Source organism: Oncorhynchus masou, chromosome 27 (genome assembly GCF_036934945.1).
Source record: "Oncorhynchus masou masou isolate Uvic2021 chromosome 27, UVic_Omas_1.1, whole genome shotgun sequence".
NCBI lineage: Eukaryota > Metazoa > Chordata > Actinopteri > Salmoniformes > Salmonidae > Oncorhynchus > Oncorhynchus masou.
This window is the reverse complement of record NC_088238.1, coordinates 4,628,912-4,655,662: the sequence shown is the minus strand read 5'-3', so window position 1 is coordinate 4,655,662 and position 26,751 is coordinate 4,628,912. Positions and strand designations below refer to the sequence as shown.

Genomic DNA, 26,751 nt, shown 5'->3' with positions numbered 1-26,751 from the left:
GCTTTCTTTCCCAACAGAGTCCCTACCCAACCAAGCCTGCTTTCTTTCCCAACAGAGTCCCTACCCAACCAAGCCTGCTTTCTTTCCCAACAGAGTCTCTACCCAACCAAGCCTGCTTTCTTTCCCAACAGAGTCCCTACCCAACCAAGCCTGCTTTCTTTCCCAACAGATTCCCTACCCAACCAAGCCTGCTTTCTTTCCCAACAGAGTCACTACCCAACCAAGCCTGCTTTCTTTCCCAGCAGAGTCTTTAGCCAACCAAGCCTGCTTTCTTTCCCAACAGAGTCCCTACCCAACCAAGCCTGCTTTCTTTCCCAACAGAGTCCCTACCCAACCAAGCCTGCTTTCTTTCCCAACAGAGTCCCTACCCAACCAAGCCTGCTTTCTTTCCCAACAGAGTCCCTACCCAACCAAGCCTGCTTTCTTTCCCAACAGAGTCTCTACCCAACCAAGCCTGCTTTCTTTCCCAACAGAGTCCCTACCCAACCAAGCCTGCTTTCTTTCCCAACAGAGTCTCTACCCAACCAAGCCTGCTTTCTTTCCCAACAGAGTCTCTACCCAACCAAGCCTGCTTTCTTTCCCAACAGAGTCCCTACCCAACCAAGCCTGCTTTCTTTCCCAACAGAGTCCCTACCCAACCAAGCCTGCTTTCTTTCCCAACAGAGTCCCTACCCAACCAAGCCTGCTTTCTTTCCCAACAGAGTCCCTACCCAACCAAGCCTGCTTTCTTTCCCAACAGAGTCCCTACCCAACCAAGCCTGCTTTCTTTCCCAACAGATTCCCTACCCAACCAAGCCTGCTTTCTTTCCCAACAGAGTCCCTACCCAACCAAGCCTGCTTTCTTTCCCAACAGAGTCCCTACCCAACCAAGCCTGCTTTCTTTCCCAACAGATTCCCTATCCAACCAAGCCTGCTTTCTTTCCCAACAGAGTCCCTACCCAACCAAGCCTGCTTTCTTTCCCAACAGATTCCCTACCCAACCAAGCCTGCTTTCTTTCCCAACAGAGTCCCTACCCAACCAAGCCTGCTTTCTTTCCCAACAGAGTCCCTATCCAACCAAGCCTGCTTTCTTTCCCAGCAGAGTCTTTAGCCAACCAAGCCTGCTTTCTTTCCCAACAGATTCCCTACCCAACCAAGCCTGCTTTCTTTCCCAACAGAGTCCCTACCCAACCAAGCCTGCTTTCTTTCCCAACAGATTCCCTACCCAACCAAGCCTGCTTTCTTTCCCAACAGAGTCCCTACCCAACCAAGCCTGCTTTCTTTCCCAACAGAGTCCCTATCCAACCAAGCCTGCTTTCTTTCCCAGCAGAGTCTTTAGCCAACCAAGCCTGCTTTCTTTCCCAACAGAGTCCCTACCCAACCAAGCCTGCTTTCTTTCCCAACAGAGTCCCTACCCAACCAAGCCTGCTTTCTTTCCCAACAGAGTCCCTATCCAACCAAGCCTGCTTTCTTTCCCAGCAGAGTCTTTAGCCAACCAAGCCTGCTTTCTTTCCCAACAGAGTCCCTACCCAACCAAGCCTGCTTTCTTTCCCAACAGAGTCCCTACCCAACCAAGCCTGCTTTCTTTCCCAACAGAGTCCCTACCCAACCAAGCCTGCTTTCTTTCCCAACAGAGTCTCTACCCAACCAAGCCTGCTTTCTTTCCCAACAGAGTCCCTACCCAACCAAGCCTGCTTTCTTTCCCAACAGATTCCCTACCCAACCAAGCCTGCTTTCTTTCCCAACAGAGTCCCTACCCAACCAAGCCTGCTTTCTTTCCCAACAGATTCCCTACCCAACCAAGCCTGCTTTCTTTCCCAACAGAGTCCCTACCCAACCAAGCCTGCTTTCTTTCCCAACAGAGTCCCTATCCAACCAAGCCTGCTTTCTTTCCCAGCAGAGTCTTTAGCCAACCAAGCCTGCTTTCTTTCCCAACAGAGTCCCTACCCAACCAAGCCTGCTTTCTTTCCCAACAGAGTCCCTACCCAACCAAGCCTGCTTTCTTTCCCAACAGAGTCCCTATCCAACCAAGCCTGCTTTCTTTCCCAGCAGAGTCTTTAGCCAACCAAGCCTGCTTTCTTTCCCAACAGAGTCCCTACCCAACCAAGCCTGCTTTCTTTCCCAACAGAGTCCCTACCCAACCAAGCCTGCTTTCTTTCCCAACAGAGTCCCTACCCAACCAAGCCTGCTTTCTTTCCCAACAGAGTCTCTACCCAACCAAGCCTGCTTTCTTTCCCAACAGAGTCCCTACCCAACCAAGCCTGCTTTCTTTCCCAACAGAGTCTCTACCCAACCAAGCCTGCTTTCTTTCCCAACAGAGTCCCTACCCAACCAAGCCTGCTTTCTTTCCCAACAGAGTCCCTACCCAACCAAGCCTGCTTTCTTTCCCAACAGAGTCCCTACCCAACCAAGCCTTTCTTTCCCAACAGAGTCCCTACCCAACCAAGCCTGCTTTCTTTCCCAACAGAGTCCCTACCCAACCAAGCCTGCTTTCTTTCCCAACAGAGTCCCTACCCAACCAAGCCTGCTTTCTTTCCCAACAGAGTCCCTACCCAACCAAGCCTGCTTTCTTTCCCAACAGAGTCCCTACCCAACCAAGCCTTTCTTTCCCAACAGAGTCCCTACCCAACCAAGCCTGCTTTCTTTCCCAACAGAGTCCCTACCCAACCAAGCCTTTCTTTCCCAACAGAGTCCCTACCCAACCAAGCCTGCTTTCTTTCCCAACAGAGTCCCTACCCAACCAAGCCTGCTTTCTTTCCCAACAGAGTCCCTACCCAACCAAGCCTGCTTTCTTTCCCAACAGAGTCCCTACCCAACCAAGCCTGCTTTCTTTCCCAACAGAGTCCCTACCCAACCAAGCCTGTGTTACTCTTTAACTGTCCAGGATCGGTGTGAATTTTCCGCAATATATTCAGCCATCGTAAACCTCCGCATTAGGCTGACATCGTTCACACCCTCTTAAACCTTAGCCCCACCCATTCAGCATCGTTCACACCCTCTTAAGCCTTAGCCCCGCCCATCTCTTTAAGGATTCACATGTGAAGCCATGTATTAAACAAGACTAAAGGCTGGTTTATACTATGGGTGTAAAGTTAATTTGGAGTGCCAGAGTGTGCTCTGGGCGTTTGTAAACTCAGAGCGTTATCAGATTGTCCGTTTTTAAACTCAGAGCGTTATCAGATTGTCCGTTTGTACATTCAGAGAGTTTTCGCACTCGGAGTGTTCAGAGCGCACACTGGACACTCTGGCCGAGGAGTAGGGTTGTTCTGACCTCACAACGACAGTCAAACACCCAAGCTAACTGGCTAATGTTGGCTAGCTTGCTAGCTACTTCCAGTACAATTGAGCGAACACCTCACTCTGACCATTTTACTCGCCCTAACAGAGCTGGTTAGGCTGTTTTCATGTTATCCAAAGTGGAGACTGCAACTGTTCTGCTGGCAACAATTTAATTACGCTTTTTAGCCAACGTTTACTGACACCGGCAATATTCATGGGTGTTTGTAAATTGGTCAGTTATTCAGAGCTTTGGCACACAGACGAGAGCGCTCTGAAATCAGAGTAGACATCCAGAGTGAATTTACCAGCTACATCTATCGACAGTTGTCGCAGTGACATCATGGACATTCTATTGAAATGGTTACTTACGTAGTGGAGTCTTTTGTTTCGACACGTAGATAGCTAGCTGGCTGAACAATGAACCATGATCTCAACTCATAACGTTACTACCCTGCATGAATCTGCAGGTAGCTAACCAACCAGGTTCAACGTTAGCTAGTTAACATTAGGCTATAATTTTTTTCTGTTTTTGCTATTTGCTGAGACGGGCTCCATCAAGATTGGAGAAGTGGTTTACCCATACATCTCTCTTTTGGACAGATAATTCTTCGTGTTGTTGTTTGTTTAGTGTTTTCCAATTTTCCCAGAAGTGGTTAGAGTCTATGGATTCTTCAATTACATTGAGCTGATTACTGACGTGCTGTTCCTTCTTTTTCCGTAGTGTGTTTCTGTATTGTTTTAGTGATTCACCATAGTGAAGGCGTAGGATCAAGTTTTCTGGATCTCTGTTTTTGGTTGGACAGGTTTCTCCATTTTCTGTCTTAGGTTTTTGCATTCTTCATCAAACCATTTGTCATTGTTGTTCATTTTCTTATGTTTTCATTTTGACATTTTTAGATTTGATAGGGAAGCTGAGAGGTCAAATATACTGTTTAGGTTTTCTACTAATAGTGAAGTTTACACCTTCACTATTACAGTGAAACATTTTGTCCAAGAAGTTGTCTAAAAGGGATTGAATTTGTCTCTCTCCTCCTCTCTCTCCCTCCTCTCTCGCCCCCTCTCTCTCCCTCTCTCTTCCTCTCTCCCTCTCCCGCCCCCTCTGTCTCCCCTCTATCTCTCCCTCCCTCCCCTCGTGCTCTCTCTCTCCCGCTATCTTTCTCTACCCCCCTCTCTCTCTCCCTCTCTCTCCTCTCACTCCCTCCCCCTGTCTCTCTCCCCTCTCTCCCCATCTTCCTCTCCCTCCCTCTATCACTCTCCCTCTCCCTCCCACCCTTCCCCTCTCTCTCCTCTCACTCCCTCCCTCTGTCTCTCTCCCCCTCTCTCCCCATCTTCCTCTCCCTCTATCGCTCTCCCTCTCCCTCCCACCCTTTCCTCTCTCTCCTCTCTCTCCTCTCCCTCCCTCTATCACTCTCCCTCTCCCTCCCACCCTTCCCTCTCTCTCTCCCTCTCTCTCTCCTCTCACTCCCTCCCCTGTCTCTCTCCCCTCTCTCCCCATCTTCCTCTCCCTCCCCCTCTCTCTCTCCCTCTCTCTCTCCCTCCCCCTGTCTCTCTCCCCTCTCTCCCCATCTTCCCCTCCCTCCCTCTATCTCTCTCCCTCTCCCTCCCACCCTTCCCTCTCTCTCATCCCCCTCTCTCCCCATCTTCCTCTCCCTCTATCGCTCTCCCTCTCCCTCCCACCCTTCCCTCTCTCTCATCCCCTCTCTCATCCCCTCTCTCATCCCCCTCTCTTCCTCTCCCTCTCCCTCTCCCTCCCACCCTTCCCTCTCTCTCATCCCCTCCCTCTCCCTCTCCCTCTCCCTCTCCCTCTCCCTCTCCCTCTCCCTCCCCTCTCCCTCTCCCTCTCCCTCCCCCTCTCCCTCTCCCTCTCCCTCCCACCCTTCCCTCTCTCTCATCCCTCTCTCTTCCTCTCTAGTGCCCTATGCCGTCCCCAACCTGAAGCTCGAGAACAATAACACCCAGGACAGTTTGAGAGCATCATGGAGTCAACCCCAGGGTGATGTGGACTCTATAGTGGTGACCCTGTCCTCGTCTGGAACCACCCCTCTGGAGAAGACCCTGTCATCTGACACCACAAAGGCCCACTTCCACCAGCTGACACCCGGACGGACCTATCAGGTGTCTGTTGCCACCAAGAGCGGAGAGCTCTCCAGCCAATCAACTGCCTCGGCTAACACAGGTGACAGTAGGCGTAACCAGGAAAACATCATGTAGACCAGGACAAACTCTGTGTCGTGGTCAGGGAAACGTCTTGTCTCTGGTCTAACATGCTAACAATTAGTGTTCTCAGAAATCCACTTTAGTTTGTTGAGAGGAACACTCTTCCTGTTGAAGAGGGCCTCTGCTATTAAAGCCAAGAGGATAAAGGAGGGGGTGAGATGGTAATTCCCCTCAAGTGTGACTGTTTAATTTAAACACTCTGTTATTAAGGGTTCAGCAAGAGCTCGTTGAGTGTCTCGATGATGTCTATGATCATAACTATGGGATTACTATTCATGGATTAATCAAGTGGATTAGAATTAGTCCATTGTGTTGTCGTGTTAAGGCGTCTGCATGCTTCCCAGCAGAAACAGTTCAGAAGACTTCCTTCATTTATTATGATGACATTTGGTGATGTTTTGTTCTTAGGTGAGGGTTTTGTTCTCAGGTGAGGGTTTTGTTCTCAGGTGAGGGTTTTGTTCTCAGGTGAGGGTTTTGTTCTTAGGTGAGGGGTTTTGTTCTCAGGTGAGGGTTTTGTTCTCAGGTGAGGGTTTTGTTCTTAGGTGAGGGTTTTGTTCTTAGGCGAGGGTTTTGATCTTAGGTGAGGGTTTTGTTCTCAGGTGAGGGTTTTGTTCTCAGGTGAGGGTTTTGTTCTTAGGTGAGGGTTTTGTTCTTAGGCGAGGGTTTTGATCTTAGGTGAGGGTTTTGTTCTCAGGTGAGGGTTTTGTCCTCAGGTGAGGGTTTTGTCCTCAGGTGAGGGTTTTGTTCTTAGGTGAGGGTTTTGTTCTTAGGCGAGGTTTTGATCTTAGGTGAGGGTTTTGTTCTTAGGCGAGGGTTTTGTTCTTAGGCGAGGGTTTTGTTCTTAGGTGAGGGTTTTGTTCTTAGGTGAGGGTTTTGTTCTTAGGTGAGGGTTTTGTTCTTAGGTGAGGGTTTTGTTCTCAGGTGAGGGTTTTGTTCTCAGGTGAGGGTTTTGTTCTTAGGTGAGGGTTTTGTTCTTAGGTGAGGTTTTTGGTCTTAGGTGAGGGGTTTTGTTCTTAGGTGAGGGTTTTGTTCTTAGGTGAGGGTTTTGTTCTTAGGTGAGCGTTTTGTTCTTAGGTGAGGGTTTTGTTCTTAGGTGAGGGTTTTGTTCTTAGGCGAGGGTTTTGATCTTAGGCGAGGGTTTTGATCTTAGGTGAGGGGTTTTGATCTTAGGTGAGGGTTTTGTTCTTAGGTGAGGGTTTTGATCTTAGGTGAGGGTTTTGTTCTTAGGTGAGGGTTTTGATCTTAGGTGAGGGTTTTGTTCTTAGGTGAGGGTTTTGATCTTAGGTGAGGGTTTTGTTCTTAGGTGAGGGTTTTGCTCTTGGGTGAGGGGTTTTGTTCTTAGGTGAGGGTTTTGATCTTAGGTGAGGGTTTTGTTCTTAGGTGAGGGTTTTGATCTTAGGTGAGGGTTTTGATCTTAGGTGAGGGTTTTGATCTTAGGTGAGGGTTTTGTTCTTAGGTGAGGGGTTTTGTTCTTAGGTGAGGGGTTTTGTTCTTAGGTGAGGGGTTTTGTTCTTAGGTGAGGGTTTTGATCTTAGGTGAGGGTTTTGTTCTTAGGTGAGGGTTTTGATCTTAGGTGAGGGTTTTGTTCTTAGGTGAGGGTTTTGATCTTAGGTGAGGGTTTTGTTCTTAGGTGAGGGTTTTGATCTTAGGTGAGGATTTTGATCTTAGGTGAGGGTTTTGTTCTTAGGTGAGGGTTTTTCAGGTGTTTTGGCACCACATGTTTGTTCTGGAGGCCAAAGTCCATAACTCTTCGTCGGTGATTCAACAGCAGGGATTCTTCAATAACGTCTTTGTTGTCATTCAACGAGAGAAGACTGTTTTTTTTAATGCCAATATTTTCATTGAGAAATAATGCACCGAACATCTTAGATGTAAAATTACACAACTAATGTCAAAATGAATGAAAGATTCCTTGAGTTTGAGCTTAGATTATTTTAGACTATTTACAGCGTCTCAAAATGGACAAACAGGTACTGTACTACTCAAGGTAAATTCAGAGACCTTATAACCAAAGGTATTTTAAGGGATTATGTGAGCAGGTTCGTTCGGAAAGGCACCAGCCCGAACTGAAGCATGCTGACGCCTTAAGGGTTCTTCCTGCCTTTTGAGAGCTGCTAATATAAATGAACAGAATGAAACACTCCAGACTGGGCCTTTAACTGGTCTTTCTTCTTCTCTCCGTCCCAGTCCCAGGTAAAGTGTCCCAGCTCTCTATGGAGGCGCTGGATGACTCCAACTCTCTGAAGGTGATGTGGGCTCCCCCTGGTGGAGACTGGGATAAGTACAGGGTGCTGCTGTTAAATGGGACCCAGACTCTGGATAACAGGACCGTGGAGAAAGGGGTGGTGGAGTACACCTTCTCTGGCCTGGGACTGGTTCCTGGGAGGACCTACAGGGCTGGGGTCATGGTGGAAAGCACCGGGGAGCAAGGCACTGTGGAGTACTGCCACAGAGGGATAGGTAGGCTACACAACAGCATAATGGAGTAGGAGAAAGTACTGGCATCAGTAAGAAGGATAAGAGAACTCATGACATCATCATGACGCTTCATCTCATTGTTCTCTCTATTTCTACAAAACTTGTTTCCCCACTTCTCTCTTTCCCTTAATCCACCCCCGTCTCTCTCTCTCTCTCACTCTCTCCCTCCCTCTTCCCTCTCTCTCTCTCTCTTCCCTCTCTCTCTCTCGCTCTCTCTCTCCCTCTCTCTTCTCTCTCTCTCTCTCTCTCTCTCTCTCTCTCTCTCTCTCTCTCTCTCTCTCTTACCTCTCTCTCTCTCTCTCTCCTCCCTCTATCTCTCCCAGCTCCTAAGCCCGTCTCAGAGCTTCATATCCGCCATGCTGACGAGACCTCCCTCAGCGCCCTGTGGAGTCACGCCCCCAACTCAGCCAGGGACGGCTACGCCGTGGAGCTCCGCCATGACAATGCCACGGTTGCCACTAGAGACCTGACCCGTGACATGAGGGAGTGCACCTTCAACGTGCTCATGCCAGGACGCGTGTTCACCATCACCGTGACAACCAAGAGCGGGGAGCTCAACAGCTCTGTGTCTGTGCTCGGGAGGACAGGTGAGAGGGTTGCTATAGCACCTGTATGGATATTTATACACAACACTAAAACAGAGGGACTCAATGATACTGTCCCTTTGTAGCTGAGGTCATCTCTACGGTAACACTGTATTTATCCAATCAGAGGGACTCAATGATACTGTCCCTTTGTAGCTGAGGTCATCTCTACGGTAACACTGTATTTATCCAATCAGAGGGACTCAATGATACTGTCCCTTTGTAGCTGAGGTCATCTCTACGGTAACACTGTATTTATCCAATCAGAGGGACTCAATGATACTGTCCCTTAGTAGCTGAGGTCATCTCTACGGTAACACTGTATTTATCCAATCAGAGGGACTCAATGATACTGTCCCTTTGTAGCTGAGGTCATCTCTACGGTAACACTGTATTTATCCAATCAGAGGGACTCAATGATACTGTTCCTTTGTAGCTGAGGTCATCTCTATGGTAACACTGTATTTATCTAATCAGAGGGACTCAATGATACTGTCCCTTTGTAGCTGAGGTCATCTCTATGGTAACACTGTATTTATCCAATCAGATTTTGAGGCAGCATGTACAGGGATGTTTTTTACTTTGTCTGAGTTTATTTTCTTCACAAAATGGAGTCTTCAGATGAAGCCTGACACACAAAGGGTAATAATGAGCCTGCTGAGATAAAAGAATGTTTGTTTACAAATGGAGCCGGACAGTAACTGAGCCAGTCTGTCTGCAGTACCTCTGGAGGTGAGGCGTGTCCACCTGAGCAACCAGGGCCACGTGGACAGTTTACAGGCCAGCTGGGAACGCCCCCCTGGAGATCTGGACTTCTGCAGCCTGCAGCTCCTCCACAACAACCGGGCTGTGCAGAACCACACCGTCCCAGCCAACTCCACCTCTCTGCAGCTCAGAGACCTCAGGCCTGGCGCCTCCTACAGGCTGGTGGTCAGTACTGTCAGTGGTGGGATGGTGTCGAAGCAGGCCGTGGCTGAGGGACGCACTGGTAAGTTCAATATCAGGAAGAGTTCGTCTGTATGACTCAAATGGATCGTCCACATTAACATCGACTGACCGACACGTGAGCCAGGCGTTTGTTTTGGGGGTTGTTCTGTATGTTCTTCCTGGTGGTCTTGTCCATTACAGCTGTTTATGTGTGTATGTGATATAGTAATGGCCAGGCTTTATTCTATGCTTAGAGATGGTCGTTTAAGGGTAGGTGTCTGACCATTGGAGTAAATCCCTCATTGTCATAGTGATTGTTAACCAACATTAATTATAAGATACAATCTCTCAGAGAGAGAAATACAATACAAAATAGAATGTCTGGAATGTTCAGGAAGCTTTGTGTCAACTACAAAACAACTCTCCAAGGTCCCGTTCAAAGACTTCCTTGTCCGATCTCAATTGTCCTCCCCAGGAAAGTTCTGGCTATTTTGGGGAACCACAGCTTCCTCCTTTTAATGAACTTCAGAGTCCGGAGGGCCAAAGGGTTGATGAAAACAAACACCACATTCAGATAACATTCAGACAACTTTCGGCTTAACTTTCAGCTAACGGGAAAGTAACAAAGGACACTTGAACTAAACCTTTCCTGTCACACCGTGTATCTGAATGTCACATTAAATGCCACATTTAATCAAGTCAGTCTATTCAATTGAAATCATCAGTGGTGTGTTGTAGGAGTAATTCATGTCAGCCAAACAACATGAACGCCATACCCTTTAGCTCAGCAGGCAACACAGTTTTGAGGTCGAAAGGATTTTAACCCCAATCGACCTCACAACCGTTTTGTTCCTCTGTCCCTTCTCAGTACCAGCTGTGGTCGGAGAGGTTACGGTCAGTAACAACGGTCGTCCAGACTTCTATCTCTAACGCGTGTGTCTGTGTCCTCTCTGTCGATGACCGGTCTCTGCCCCCCCCCCCCTCTCCTCAGTACCTGCTGCGGTCGGTGAGGTTACGGTTAGTAACAACGGTCGTCCAGACTTCCTGGGGGTGTCGTGGCAGCCAGCGGTCGGAGATGTGGACAGTTACCTGGTCCTACTGAAGGACCGCGACAGGACCGTACACAACCTGGTGGTTTCTAAGGCAAGCCCAGAGTGTGTGTTTAACTCCCTCAAGTCAGGGAGGCTGTACACCGTCTCCATAGCAACCCGCAGCGGCAGCTTCCAGAACAACACGGTGGTGACGGCTCGTACACGTAGGTCTCTCACACACACACACACACACACACACACACACACACACACACACACATGCACACATCCAGGCATTACAAACCAACACACACAAATGCAGGCATTACAAACCAACACACACAGATGCAGGCATTTACAAACCAACACACACAGATGCAGGCATTACAAACCAACACACACAGATGCAGGCATTACAAACCAACACACACAGATGCAGGCATTACAAACCAACACACACAGATGCAGGCATTACAAACCAACACACACAGATGCAGGCATTACAAACCAAGACACACAGATGCAGGCATTACAAACCAACACACACAGATGCAGGCATTACAAACCAACACACACAGATGCAGGCATTACAAACCAACACACACAGATGCAGGCATTACAAACCAACACACACAGTCTCTTGGGCCCCTCATCTGGATCACTGCCTTTCACTCTGTTCACGGTGCGTTCGGAAAGTAGTCAGACCCCTTGACTTTTTGCACATGTTGTTACATTACAGCCTTATTCTAAAATTGATTAAAGTAACATTTCCTCCCATCAATCTATGTACAATACCCCATAATGACAAAGCGAAAACAGGTTTTATTAAAAATAAAAAACAGAAATACCTTAATAAGCATTCAGACCCTTTTCTGTGAGACTCGAAATTGAGCTCAGTTACATCCTGTTTCCATTGATCATCCTTGAGATGTTTCTACAACTTGATTGGAGTCCACCTGTGCTAAATTCAATTGATTGGACATGATCTGGAAAGGCACACACCTGTCTATATAAGGTCCCACAGTTGACAGTGCATGTCAGAGCAATAACCCAGCTCTGTCGAGGCACAGAGCTGGGGAAGCGTACCAACAGATTTCAGCAGCATTGAAGGTCCCCAAGAACACAGTGGCCTCCATCATTCTTAAATGAAAGACGTGTTGAACCACCAACACCCTTCCTAGAGCTGGCCGCCCGGCCGAACTGAGCAAATGGGGGAGAAAGTCCTTGGTCAGGGATGTGACCAAGAACCCTATGGACAACTATCTCTGCAGCACTCCACCAATCAGGCCTTTATGCTAGTGTGGCCAGACGGAAGCCACTCCTTAGTAAAAGGCACATGACAACCCACTTTGAGCTTGCCAACCGCCACCTAAAGACTCTCAGACCATGAGAAACAAGATTCTCTGGTCTGATGAAACCAATATGGAACTCTTTGGCTTGAATGCCAAGCGTCATATCTGGAGGAAACCTGGCACCATCCCTACGGTGAAGCATGATGGTGACAGCATCATGCTGTGGGGATGTTTTTCAGCAGCAGGGACTGGGAGACGAGTCAAGATTAATGGAAATATGAACGGAGCAAAGTACAGAGAGATCCTTGATGAAAACCTGCTCCAGAGTGCTCAAGACCTCAGATTGGGATGAAGGTTCACCTTCCAACAGGACAACAACCCTAAGACCTCAGATTGGGATGAAGGTTCACCTTCCAACAGGACAACAACCCAAAGCCCTCAGCCAAAACAACGCAGGAGTCTCTGAATGTCCTTGAGTGGCCCAGCCAGAGCCCGGACTTGAATCCGTTCGGACACCTCTAGAGAGACCTGAAAATAGCTATACAGTGATGCTTCTCAGCCAATCTGACAGAGCTTGAGAGGATCTACAGAGAAGAATGGGAGAAACTCCCCAAATACATATGTGCCAAGCTTGTAGCATCATACCCAAGAAGACTCAAGGCTGTAATCGCTGCCAAAGGTGTTAATCCAGTTGTACATTCTTTATAAATGAGCAAAAATGTCTAAAAACTTGCTTTTGCTTTGCCAGCATGGGGGCATTGTGATGTCATTATAGGCTATTGTGATGTCATTATGGGGTATTGTGATGCCATTATCGGGTATTGTGATGTCATTATAGGGTATTGTGATGCCATTATGGGCTATTGTGATGTCATTGTGGGGTATTGTGATGCCATTATGGGGTATTGTGATGTCATTATAGGTTATTGTGATGTCATTATAGGGTATTTTGATGTCATTATAGGGTACCTTTATTTAACCAGGCAAATCAGTTAAGAACAAATTCTTATTTTCAATGACGGCCTAGGAACAGTGGGTTAACTGCCTTGTTCAGGGGCAGAACGACAGATTTGTACCTTGTCAGGGGGTTTGAATTTGCAACCTTCCGGTTACTAGTCCAACGCTCTAACCACTAGGCTACCCTGCCGCCCCGTTATGGGGTATTGTGATGTCATTATGGGGTATTGTGATGTCATTATGGGGTATTGTGATGTCATTATGGGGTATTGTGATGTCATTATGGGGCATTGTGTGTAGATTGATGAGGGGAAAAAAACTATTCATTCCATTTTAGAATGAGGCTGTAACCTAACAACATGTGAAAAAAGTCAAGGGGTCTGAATACTTTCCCGAATTCACTGTATATATTAACATGGATGAATGTGTTAATATGATTCATTTTCTGGTGATCTAGGAGACAAATTGTTCAAGTGTTAGGGAACATTTTTGGAGAAAACGTGTGTCTCTTAAAATGACAACGGTGTTGTGTTTAATGAAAAACACCCCACATCCTACTTGACCTCTTGACCTGATGACATCTCTTCTACCCAGAACCCTCCAGTGTCCAGAACCCCAACGCCATCCACTCTGCCAGGGACGACTTCCTGAAGGTCTACTGGCGCCATGCGTCCGGAGACCTGGACCGTTACGAGGTGGTCATTAAGTACAACAACACGGTCGTCCAGAACCAGACGGTGGCGCGCTGCGCAGAACGACTGTGTGTTCAGCTCCCTGGTCCCCGGGAGGCTTTATACGGTCACTGTCAGCACCTGGAGCGGAGAGTACCAGTCCAGTGTTTCTACTGACGGCAGAACGTGTGAGTCTATTAACTACAGTCTGTGGGTCTGTGTCTGTTGCTACTGCAGTGTTGGTAGAAGTTTTCAGTAAAATGCTGTGCTGCTGAGTTTTCTGTGTGGCCAAGTCCATGGAAAACCAATATAAGAATTTGTAGGTGTGAAATCTAGAATTCGGCGCATGGGGATTGTACCTACGATCACATTCAGTAACATTTTGGCAGCGCAAAGTTAACCTTAAACTAGTGGGCATCATGGGTCAAATTCCCCTCAGCCAACCAAACCATTGAGCCCTTTAGTGTTCTGTGAATAGTTGAAATGTTTAAATAAAGTTGTATTTGACTGTCTCCGTAGTCCCCTCTGCGGTGCGGAGCCTGGCCCTGGGTGACAGTGGTACAGGTGATCTGGTGGTCACATGGTCTCCAGCGCTGGGGGACGTTGATCACTACGAGGTACAGATCCTCTTCAACGACACGCGGGTTTACCCGCCCGTAACCCTGGGCAACGAGGCCCGTGACCACCGCCTGGCCTCGCTCACCCCGGGACGCCTGTACAAGATGGTGGTGTCCACCTTCAGTGGACCCAACCAGAGACCTCAGTTCATCGAGGGCAGGACAGGTCAGTAGGGGAACAGAGTGGGCAGCTGCCTGGGTTGGTTTTCCAAATAACCTCACATTGTGTTTCATAGCATTTCTGTCACAGGTATTTCAGGTAAAACAACAGAATAACCTTTTGTTATCACTTCGTTCCGTAGAACATCATCTAAAGATTTTAAAATAAAAAAACACCACGTTGTTTTTTTGGCCAGTCTTCAACTTATTTTTTTATAAGTGATCCACATTCTGACCCATCTCCATTCTCCTCCCCCCTCCCTTCACTCCTGTCTCTCTGCCTTCTCTCTCAACCCCCCCAGTCCCCAGCCAGGTGAGGAACCTCCATGCCCGGCCAGGGGACCAGGCTGCCAGTCTGAGGGTGTCCTGGACCCCTGGTGATGGAGACGTGGACATGTACACCGTGTCCCTATCCCAGGGAGCACACCTTCTGGAGACCAGACCTGTCCCCAAACACGTCACTGAGCTGGACTTTCAGGGTCTGGTACCAGGACAGCTGTACGGGGTCGAGGTTCAGTCCCTGAGTGGAATACTGGTCAATAATTCAACAACTACTGGACGAACAGGTAAGGAGGGAGGGGAATAGGAGAGGGAATAGGAGGAGAATAGGAGAGAGAGGGGAATAGGAGAGGTAATGGGAGGAGAATAGGAGAGAGGGGGAATAGGAGAGGGAATGGGAGGAGAATAGGAGGGGGAATGGGAGGAGAATAGAAGAGGGAATGAGAGGAGAATAGGAGAGGGAATGGGAGGAGAATAGGAGAGAGAGGGGAATAGGAGAGGGAATGGGAGGAGAATAGGAGAGAGGGGGAATAGGAGAGGGAATGGGAGGAGAATAGGAGAGAGGGGGGAATAGGAGGGGGAATGGGAGGAGAATAGAAGAGAGAGGGGAATAGGAGGGGGAATGGGAGGAGAATAGGAGAGAGGGGGAATAGGAGGGGGAATGGGAGGAGAATAGGAGAGAGGGGGGAATAGGAGGGGGAATGGGAGGAGAATAGGAGAGAGAGGGGAATAGGAGAGGGAATGGGAGGAGAATAGGGAGAGAGGGGGAATAGAAGAGGGAATGGGAGGAGAATAGGAGAGAGGGGGAATAGGAGGGGAATGGGAGGAGAATAGGAGAGAGAGGGGAATAGGAGGGGGAATGGGAGGAGAATAGGAGAGAGGGGGAATAGGAGGGGGAATGGGAGGAGAATAGGAGAGAGGGGGAATAGGAGGGGGAATGGGAGGAGAATAGGAGAGATGGGGGGGGAATAGGAGGGGGAATGGGAGGAGAATAGGAGAGAGGGGGAATAGGAGGGGGAATGGGAGGAGAATAGGAGAGAGAGGGGAATAGGAGGGGGAATGGGAGGAGAATAGGAGAGAGGGGGAATAGAAGAGGGAATGGGAGGAGAATAGGAGAGAGGGGGAATAGGAGGGGGAATGGGAGGAGAATAGGAGAGAGGGGGGGGAATAGAAGAGGGAATGGGAGGAGAATAGGAGAGAGGGGGAATAGGAGGGGGAATGGGAGGAGAATAGGGAGAGAGGGGGGAATAGGAGGGGGAATGGGAGGAGAATAGGAGAGAGGGGGGGAATAGGAGGGGGAATGGGAGGAGAATAGAGAGAGAGGGGGAATAGGAGGGGGAATGGGAGGAGAATAGGAGAGAGGGGGAATAGGAGGGGGAATGGGAGGAGAATAGGAGAGAGGGGGAATAGAAGAGGGAATGGGAGGAGAATAGGAGAGAGGGGGGGGAATAGGAGGGGGAATGGGAGGAGAATAGGAGAGAGGGGGGAATAGGAGGGGGAATGGGAGGAGAATAGGAGAGAGGGGGGAATAGGAGGGGGAATGGGAGGAGAATAGGAGAGAGGGGGGAATAGAAGAGGGAATGGGAGGAGAATAGGAGAGAGGGGAATAGGAGGGGGAATGGGAGGAGAATAGGAGAGAGGGGGAATAGAAGAGGGAATGGGAGGAGAATAGGAGAGAGGGGGAATAGGAGGGGGAATGGGAGGAGAATAGGAGAGAGAGGGGAATAGGAGGGGGAATGGGAGGAGAATAGGAGAGAGGGGGGGAATAGAAGAGGGAATGGGAGGAGAATAGGAGAGAGGGGGAATAGGAGGGGGAATGGGAGGAGAATAGGAGAGAGGGGGAATAGGAGGGGGAATGGGAGGAGAATAGGAGAGAGGGGGAATAGGAGGGGGAATGGGAGGAGAATAGGAGAGAGAGGGGGGGAATAGGAGGGGGAATGGGAGGAGAATAGGAGAGAGGGGGAATAGAAGAGGGAATGGGAGGAGAATAGGAGAGAGGGGGAATAGGAGGGGGAATGGGAGGAGAATAGGAGATGGGGGGGGAATAGGAGGGGGAATGAGAGGAGAATAGGAGAGGGAATGGGAGGAGAATAGGAGAGAGGGGGGAATAGGAGGGGGAATGGGAGGAGAATAGGAGAGAGGGGGAATAGGAGGGGGAATGGGAGGAGAATAGGAGAGAGAGGGGAATAGGAGAGGGAATGGGAGGAGAATAGGAGAGGGGGGAATAGGAGGGGGAATGGGAGGAGAATAGAAGAGGGAATGAGAGGAGAATAGGAGAGGGAATGGGAGGAGAATAGGAGAGAGGGGGAATAGGAGGGGGAATGGGAGGAGAATAGGAGAGGGAATGGGAGGAGAATAGGAGAGAGGGGGAATAGGAGGGGGAATGGGAGGAGAATAGAAGAGGGAATGGGAGGAGAATAGAAGAGGGAATGAGAGGAGAATAGGAGAGGGAATGGGAGGAGAATAGAAGAGGGAATGAGAGGGGAATAGGAGAGGGAATGGGAGGAGAATAGGAGAGAGGGGGGAATAGGAGGGGGAATGGGAGGAGAATAGGAGAGGGAATGGGAGGAGAATAGGAGAGAGGGGGAATAGGAGGGGGAATGGGAGGAGAATAGAAGTGGGAATGGGAGGAGAATAGAAGAGGGAATGAGAGGAGAATAGGAGGGGGAATGAGAGGAGAATAGGAGAGGGAGGGTGGAGAGGCAGGGAGGGAGGGGACAGCTCAGTCCCTGAGTGGAACACTGGTCAATAACAGCAGTGCTACTGGATGAACAGGTGAATGTTCAGAATAGACCTGTATGATAACACATAGTTTGGACTGGAGCCATTAAGACACACAGGGCTTTCTCTTGAATTATAGCGGAACAACAGTTGTCATTATCATCAACCGTTGTCATTATCATCAACAGTTGTCATTATCATTTGTCGTCTTCATGGAAAAGTCTAACTCTAAAATCATTGGAAACTGATTCTCTTCATAAATTCAGAGATCAAGAGTACTGCAATATAACCCTCAACCCATGGGGGATGTCTAACCTCTCCCTGGATCTATCCAATCCCCTCCCAGCCATGGGGGATGTCTAACCTCTCCCTGGATCTATCCAATCCCCTCCCAGCCATGGGGATGTCTAACCTCTCCCTGGATCTATCCAATCCCCTCCCAGCCATGGGGGATGTTTAACCTCTCCCTGGATCTATCCAATCCCCTCCCAGCCATGGGGGATGTCTAACCTCTCCCTGGATCTATCCAATCCCCTCCCAGCCATGAGGGATGTCTAACCTCTCCCTGGATCTATCCAATCCCCTCCCAGCCATGGGGGATGTCTAACCTCTCCCTGGATCTATCCAATCCCCTCCCAGCCATGAGGGATGTCTAACCTCTCCCTGGATCTATCCAATCCCCTCCCAGCCATGAGGGATGTCTAACCTCTCCCTGGATCTATCCAATCCCCTCCCAGCCATGAGGGATGTCTAACCTCTCCCTGGATCTATCCAATCCCCTCCCAGCCATGGGGGATGTTTAACCTCTCCCTGGATCTATCCAATCCCCTCCCAGCCATGGGGATGTCTAACCTCTCCCTGGATCTATCCAACCCCCTCCCAGCCATGGGGGATGTCTAACCTCTCCCTGGATCTATCCAATCCCCTCCCAGCCATGGGGATGTTTAACCTCTCCCTGGATCTATCCAATCCCCTCCCAGCCATGGGGATGTCTAACCTCTCCCTGGATCTATCCAATCCCATCCCAGCCATGGGGGATGTTTAACCTCTCCCTGGATCTATCCAATCCCCTCCCAGCCATGGGGATGTTTAACCTCTCCCTGGATCTATCCAATCCCCTCCCAGCCATGGGGGATGTCTAACCTCTCCCTGGATCTATCCAATCCCCTCCCAGCCATGGGGATGTCTAACCTCTCCCTGGATCTATCCAATCCCCTCCCAGCCATGGGGATGTTTAACCTCTCCCTGGATCTATCCAATCCACTCCCAGCCATGGGGGATGTTTAACCTCTCCCTGGATCTATCCAATCCCCTCCTAGCCATGGGGATGTTTAACCTCTCCCTGGATCTATCCAATCCCCTCCCAGCCATGGGGATGTTTAACCTCTCCCTGGATCTATCCAATCCCCTCCCAGCCATGGGGATGTTTAACCTCTCCCTGGATCTATCCAATCCCCTCCCAGCCATGGGGGATGTCTAACCTCTCCCTGGATCTATCCAATCCCCTCCCAGCCATGGGGGATGTTTAACCTCTCCCTGGATCTATCCAATCCCCTCCCAGCCATGGGGATGTTTAACCTCTCCCTGGATCTATCCAATCCCCTCCCAGCCATGGGGATGTTTAACCTCTCCCTGGATCTATCCAATCCCCTCCCAGCCATGGGGATGTTTAACCTCTCGCTGGATCTATCCAATCCCCTCCCAGCCATGGGGGATGTCTAACCTCTCCCTGGATCTATCCAATCCCCTCCCAGCCATGGGGATGTCTAACCTCTCCCTGGATCTATCCAATCCCCTCCCAGCCATGGGGATGTTTAACCTCTCCCTGGATCTATCCGATCCCCTCCCAGCCATGGGGGATGTCTAACCTCTCCCTGGATCTATCCAATCCCCTCCCAGCCATGGGGATGTCTAATCTCTCCCTGGATCTATCCAATCCCCTCCCAGCCATGGGGGATGTTTAACCTCTCCCTGGATCTATCCAATCCCCTCCCAGCCATGGGGATGTCTAATCTCTCCCTGGATCTATCCAATCCCCTCCCAGCCATGGGGGATGTTTAACCTCTCCCTGGATCTATCCGATCCCCTCCCAGCCATGGGGGATGTTTAACCTCTCCCTGGATCTATCCAATCCCCTCCCAGCCATGGGGATGTTTAACCTCTCCCTGGATCTATCCAATCCCCTCCCAGCCATGGGGATGTTTAACCTCTCCCTGGATCTATCCAATCCCCTCCCAGCCATGGGGGATGTTTAACCTCTCCCTGGATCTATCCAATCCCCTCCCAGCCATGGCGAATGTTTAACCTCTCCCTGGATCTATCCAATCCCCTCCCAGCCATGGGGGATGTTTAACCTCTCCCTGGATCTATCCAATCCCCTCCCAGCCATGGGGGATGTTTAACCTCTCCCTGGACCTGTCCAATCCCCTCCCAGCCATGGGGGATGTTTAACCTCTCCCTGGATCTATCCAATCCCCTCCCAGCCATGGGGGATGTTTAACCTCTCCCTGGATCTATCCAATCCCCTCCCAGCCATGGGGGATGTTTAACCTCTCCCTGGATCTATCCAATCCCCTCCCAGCCATGGGGGATGTTTAACCTCTCCCTGGATCTATCCAATCCCCTCCCAGCCATGGGGATGTTTAACCTCTCCCTGGATCTATCCAATCCCCTCCCAGCCATGGGGGATGTTTAACCTCTCCCTGGATCTATCCAATCCCCTCCCAGCCATGGGGGATGTTTAACCTCTCCCTGGATCTATCCAATCCCCTCCCAGCCATGGGGGATGTCTAACCTCTCCCTGGATCTATCCAATCCCCTCCCAGCCATGGGGATGTCTAACCTCTCCCTGGATCTATCCAATCCCCTCCCAGCCATGGGGGATGTCTAACCTCTCCCTGGATCTATCCAATCCCCTCCCAGCCATGGGGATGTCTAACCTCTCCCTGGATCTATCCAATCCCCTCCCAGCCATGGGGGATGTCTAACCTCTCCCTGGATCTATCCAATCCCCTCCCAGCCATGGGGATGTTTAACCTCTCCCTGGATCTATCCAATCCCTCCCAGCCATGGGGGATGTCTAACCTCTCCCTGGATCTATCCAATCCCCTCCCAGCCATGGGGATGTTTAACCTCTCCCTGGATCTATCCAATCCCCTCCCAGCCATGGGGATGTTTAACCTCTCCCTGGATCTATCCAATCCCCTCCCAGCCATGGGGATGTTTAACCTCTCCCTGGATCTATCCAATCCCCTCCCAGCCATGGGGATGTTTAACCTCTCCCTGGATCTATCCAATCCCCTCCCAGCCATGGGGGATGTCTAACCTCTCCCTGGATCTATCCAATCCCCTCCCAGCCATGGGGATGTTTAACCTCTCCCTGGATCTATCCAATCCCCTCCCAGCCATGGGGATGTCTAACCTCTCCCTGGATCTATCCAATCCCCTCCCAGCCATGGGGGATGTCTAACCTCTCCCTGGATCTATCCAATCCCCTCCCAGCCATGGGGATGTCTAACCTCTCCCTGGATCTATCCAATCCCCTCCCAGCCATGGGGGATGTCTAACCTCTCCCTGGATCTATCCAATCCCCTCCCAGCCATGGGGATGTTTAACCTCTCCCTGGATCTATCCAATCCCCTCCCAGCCATGGGGATGTTTAACCTCTCCCTGGATCTATCCAATCCCCTCCCAGCCATGGGGATGTTTAACCTCTCCCTGGATCTATCCAATCCCCTCCCAGCCATGGGGATGTTTAACCTCTCCCTGGATCTATCCAATCCCCTCCCAGCCATGGGGGATGTCTAACCTCTCCCTGGATCTATCCAATCCCCTCCCAGCCATGGGGATGTTTAACCTCTCCCTGGATCTATCCAATCCCCTCCCAGCCATGGGGATGTCTAACCTCTCCCTGGATCTATCCAATCCCCTCCCAGCCATGGGGGATGTCTAACCTCTCCCTGGACCTATCCAATCCCCCCCCCCCACTTTCTTTTAGGTGGTTGTAGAATGTAACGGATGTAGGATGTAGGGTCCTGTGTGGCTCAGTCGGTAGAGCATGGCGCTTACAACGCCAAGCGTCGTGGGTTCGATTCCCGCTGGGGCCACCCATATGCAAAAGTAGTGGCCCCAGCCGACTTGTAAGTCGCTTTGGACAAAAGCGTCTGCTAAATGGGATATATTATTATTATTATTATTATTATTATATTATTATTATTATTATATTATTATATTATTAACGGCTCTCTGTCTGTCTCTTTCTCTTTGTCTCTTTCTCTTTGTCTGTCTCTCTCTCTCTCTCTCTCTCTCTCTCTCTCTCTCTCTCTCTCTCTCTCTCTCCAGTCCCCTCCACAGTGACAGCGCTCCAGGCAGACAGTGACCACACCACCCACAGTCTGACAGTGACCTGGGAGACTACAGTGGGAGTGTACGATGGTTACAAGATCCAGCTCCTGGATGATGGACGTGACTTAGTCTCTAATATTTCCATGCCCCAGGGCTCCACCAGGCACCTCTTCGACCAGCTCACCCCTGGGAAGTGGTACCGAGTTCGGGTCGTGTCCGTCAGTGGAGGGATCTACGGCAAGGAGGCCGTGGCTGAGGGACAAACACGTAAGAGGCACCACTTTCCTGTGTCAGAGACAGTCATTATCACTGTGTCAGAGAAAGTCATTATCAATGTGTCAGAGACAGTCATTATCACTGTGTCAGAGACAGTCATTAGCAGTGTATCAGAGACAGTCATTATCACTGTCAGAGACAGTCATTATCGCTGTCAGAGACCGTCATTATCACTGTGTCAGAGACAGTCATTATCGCTGTATCAGAGACAGTCATTATCGCTGTATCGGAGGCAGTCATTATCGCTGTGTCAGAGACAGTAATTAGCACTGTGTCAGAGACAGTCATTAGCACTGTATCAGAGACAGTCATTATCACTGTCAGAGACCATCATTATCGCTGTATCGGAGACCGTCATTATCACTGTGTCAGAGACAGTCATTATCACTGTATCAGAGACCGTCATTATCACTGTATCAGAGACAGTCATTAGCACTGTGTCAGAGACAGTCATTAGCACTGTGTCAGAGACAGTCATGATCACTGTATCAGAGACAGTCATTATCACTGTATCAGAGACAGTCATTATCACTGTATCAGAGACAGTCATTATCACTGTCAGAGACAGTCATTATCACTGTGTCAGAGACAGTCATTATCGCTGTATCAGAGACAGTCATTATCGCTGTATCAGAGACAGTCATTAGCACTGTGTCAGAGACAGTCATTATCACTGTCAGAGACAGTCATTAGCACTGTGTCAGAGACAGTCATTATCGCTGTGTCAGAGACAGTCATTATCACTGTGTCAGAGACAGTCATTAGCACTGTGTCAGAGACAGTCATTATCACTGTGTCAGAGACAGTCATTTTCACTGTGTCAGAGACAGTCATTTTCACTGTATCAGAGACAGCCATTATCACTGTATCAGAGGCAGTCATTATCACTGTATCAGAGACAGTCATTATCACTGTGTCAGAGACAGTCATTTTCACTGTATCAGAGACAGCCATTATCACTGTATCAGAGGCAGTCATTATCACTGTATCGGAGACAGTCATTATCGCTGTGTCGGAGACAGTCATTATCGCTGTATCAGAGACAGTCATTATCGCTGTATCAGAGACAGTCATTATCGCTGTGTCGGAGACCGTCATTATCGCTATATCGGAGACAGTCATGGTTGCTATGTCAGAGACAGCCATTATCGCTGCGTCAGAGACAGTCATTAACGCTGTGTCAGAGACAGTCATTATCGCTGTATGAGAGATAGTCATTATCACTATATCAGAGACAGTCATTATCGCTGTATCAGAGATTGTCATTATTACTGTGTCAGAGATAGTCATTATTGCTGTGTCAGAGACAGTCATTATCGCTGTATCAGAGACCGTCATTATTACTGTGTCAGAGATAGTCATTATCGCTGTGTCAGAGACAGTCATTATCGCTGTATCAGAGACCGTCATTATTACTGTGTCAGAGATAGTCATTATCGCTGTGTCAGAGACAGTCATTATCGCTGTATCAGAGACCGTCATTATTACTGTGTCAGAGATAGTCATTATCGCTATATCAGAGACAGTCATTGTTGCTATGTCAGAGACAGCCATTATCGCTACATCGGAGACAGTCATTATCGCTGTGTCAGAGACCGTCATTATCGCTGTATCAGAGACAGTCATTATCGCTATATCGGAGACAGTCATAGTTGCTATGTCAGAGACAGCCATTATCGCTACATCGGAGACAGTCATTATCGCTGTATCAGAGGTAGTCATTATTGCTGTATGAGAGATAGTCATTATCGCTATATCAGAGACAGTCATTATCGCTGTATCAGAGACAGCCATTATTACTGTATCAGAGACAGTCATTATTACTGTGTCAGAGACAGTCATTATCGCTGTGTCAGAGACAGTCATTATTACTGTATCAGAGACAGTCATTATTGCTGTATCAGAGACAGTCATTATTACTGTTTAAGAGACAGTTATTATCACTGTGTCAGAGACAGTCATTATCACTGTATCAGAGGTGGTCATTATCACTGTATCAGAGACGGTCATTATCACTGTATTAGAGACAGTCATTATTACTGTGTCAGAGACAGTCATTATTACTGTATCACTGTATCAGGTAATAGCAGAAATAGAAATAAAAGTATCTCTCCCTCTCTCTCTCCTTACCACCCTCCTCCCCTCTCTCTCTCTCCCTCTCTTTCTCTCTCCTTACCTCCCTCCTCCCCTCTCTCTCTCTCCCTCTCTTTCTCTCTCCTTACCTCCCTCCTCCCCCCTCTCTCTCTCTCCCTCTCTCCCTCTCTCTCTCCTTACCGCCCCCCCCTCTCTCTCTCTCTCTCTCTCTCTCTCTCTCTCTCTCTCTCTCTCCCCCTCTCTTTCTCTCTCCTTACCTCCCTCCTCCCCCTCTCTCTCTCTCCCTCTCTCCCTCTCTCTCTCTCTCTCTCTCTCTCTCCTTACCACCCTCCTCCCCTCTCTCTCTCTCTCTCTCTCTCTCTCTCTCTCTCCCTCTCCTTACCGCACTCCTCCCCTCTCTCTCTCCCTCTCTTTCTCTCTCCTTACCTCCCTCCTCCCCTCTCTCCCTCCCTCTTTCCCTCCCTCAGGTCCAGCTGCAGTCAACGGTCTGACGGTGATGACTGCCAACACCAGCGGTCTGAGTTTCACCTGGCGCCCGTCCGAGGGCTACGTGGACGGTTACGACCTGTTCCTGTATAACGTTGACGAGACGTTGCGTGGCCGTCAGACCGTGGAGGCCGGAACCCAGACGTGCTCCTTCTCTGGTCTGGTCCCAGGGACGCTGTACAAGATGGAGGTGGTGAGCAGGAGCAGAGGCATGAGCAGTGACTCATCTATCCTCGCACGGACAGGTGAGACGGACACACACGGGAATCATCTGACACACCTGGGTCAAATAATTGAAGTGTGCTTTGTAGTCCAACACCGTCCCAAACTCCAAGCTAAATCAACACCTCAAATTCTGTTTGCGTTGACGTGCATTTCACCCGGGAGTAGTGTATGAATATTAGTATATGTATTTATCAAGGATCCCCATTAGTTCCTGCCAAAGCAGCAGCTACTCTTCCTGGGGTTTATTATGGATCCCCATTTGTTCCTGTCAAGGCAGCAGCTACTCTTCCTGGGGTTTATTATGGATCCCCATTAGTTCCTGTCAAGGCAGCAGCTACTCTTCCTGGGGTTTATTAAGGATCCCCATTAGTTCCTGTCAAGGCAGCAGCTACTCTTCCTGGGGTTTATTATGGATCCCCATTAGTTCCTGTCAAGGCAGCAGCTACTCTTCCTGGGGTTTATTATGGATCCCCATTAGTTCCTGTCAAGGCAGCAGCTACTCTTCCTGGGGTTTATTATGGATCCCCATTAGTTCCTGTTAAGGCAGCAGCTACTCTTCCTGGGGTTTATTAAGGATCCCCATTAGTTCCTGTCAAGGCAGCAGCTACTCTTCCTGGGGTTTATTATGGATCCCCATTAGTTCCTGTGAAGGCAGCAGCTACTCTTCCTGGGGTTTATTATGGATCCCCATTAGTTCCTGTGAAGGCAGCAGCTACTCTTCCTGGGGTTTATCAAGGATCCCCATTAGTTCCTGCCAAAGCAGCAGCTACTCTTCCTGGGGTTTATTATGGATCCCCATTAGTTCCTGTCAAGACAGCAGCTCCTCTTCCTGGGGTTTATTATGGATCCCCATTAGTTCCTGTCAAGGCAGCAGCTACTCTTCCTGGGGTTTATTAAGGATCCCCATTAGTTCCTGTCAAGGCAGCAGCTACTCTTCCTGGGGTTTATTATGGATCCCCATTAGTTCCTGTCAAGGCAGCAGCTACTCTTCCTGGGGTTTATTATGGATCCACATTAGTTCCTGCCAAGGCAGCAGCTACTCTTCCTGGGGTTTATTATGGATCCCCATTAGTTCCTGCCAAGGCAGCAGCTACTATTCCTGGGGTCCAGCAAAATGAAGGCAGTTCTATCATTTCTAAAACATTACAAAACATTCACAACAGGTTTCACAACACATTGAATGTGTGCCCTCAGGCCCCTACTCTACTACCACATATCTACAACCCAAAATCCATGTGTATGTGTGTGTATAGTGAATATGTCATTGTATGTTTGTATGCACGTGGCTGTGCCTGTGTGTCTCTTCACAGTACCCTCTCTTCCATAAGGTGTATTTTTTATTAGTTTAAAAAAATCTAATTTCACTGCTTGCATCAGTTACTTGACGTGGAATAGAGTTCCATGTAGTCATGGCTCTATGTAGTACTGTGGAATAGAGTTCCATGTAGTCATGTCTCTATGTAGTACTGTGGAATAGAGTTCCATGTAGTCATGGCTCTATGTAGTACTGTGGAATAGAGTTCCATGTAGTCATGGCTCTATGTAGCACTGTGGAATAGAGTTCCATGTAGTCATGGCTCTATGTAGTACTGTGGAATAGAGTTCCATGTAGTCATGGCTCAGTGTAGTACTGTGGAATAGAGTTCCATGTTGTCATGGCTCTGTGTAGTACTGTGGAATAGAGTTCCATGTAGTCATGGCTCTATGTAGTACTGTGAAATAGAGTTCCATGTTGTCATGTCTCTATGTAGTACTGTGGAATAGAGTTCCATGTTGTCATGTCTCTATGTAGTACTGTGGAATAGAGTTCCATGTAGTCATGTCTCTATGTAGTACTGTGGAATAGAGTTCCATGTAGTCATGGCTCTATGTAGCACTGTGGAATAGAGTTCCATGTAGTCATGGCTCTGTGTAGTACTGTGGAATAGAGTTCCATGTTGTCATGGCTCTGTGTAGTACTGTGGAATAGAGTTCCATGTAGTCATGGCTCTATGTAGTACTGTGGAATAGAGTTCCATGTAGTCATGGCTCTATGTAGTACTGTGCCTATGCCATAGTCTGTTCTGGACTTGGGGACTGTGAAGAGACCTCTGGTGGCATGTCTTGTTGGGAGTCTGAGCTGTGTGCCAGTAGAT

General features: G+C 49.2%; 1 protein-coding gene and 1 non-coding gene across 2 annotated transcripts in view; both read left to right on the top strand.

Annotated features, from left to right (window-relative positions):
- LOC135515575 (receptor-type tyrosine-protein phosphatase beta-like) overlaps positions 1-26,751 on the top strand; it is a 141,899-nt gene that overhangs the window by 15,494 nt on the left and 99,654 nt on the right. The window contains 11 exon segments of the mRNA XM_064939196.1: positions 5,171-5,434; positions 7,663-7,935; positions 8,277-8,540; positions 9,259-9,525; positions 10,456-10,719; positions 13,339-13,487; positions 13,489-13,603; positions 13,935-14,198; positions 14,494-14,757; positions 21,533-21,802; positions 24,373-24,636. Coding sequence (XP_064795268.1) covers positions 5,171-5,434; positions 7,663-7,935; positions 8,277-8,540; positions 9,259-9,525; positions 10,456-10,719; positions 13,339-13,487; positions 13,489-13,603; positions 13,935-14,198; positions 14,494-14,757; positions 21,533-21,802; positions 24,373-24,636 — 2,658 coding nt within the window.
- Positions 21,222-21,297, top strand: trnav-uac (transfer RNA valine (anticodon UAC)). Its single transcript has one exon. It is a non-coding gene; the product is annotated as a tRNA-Val (tRNA).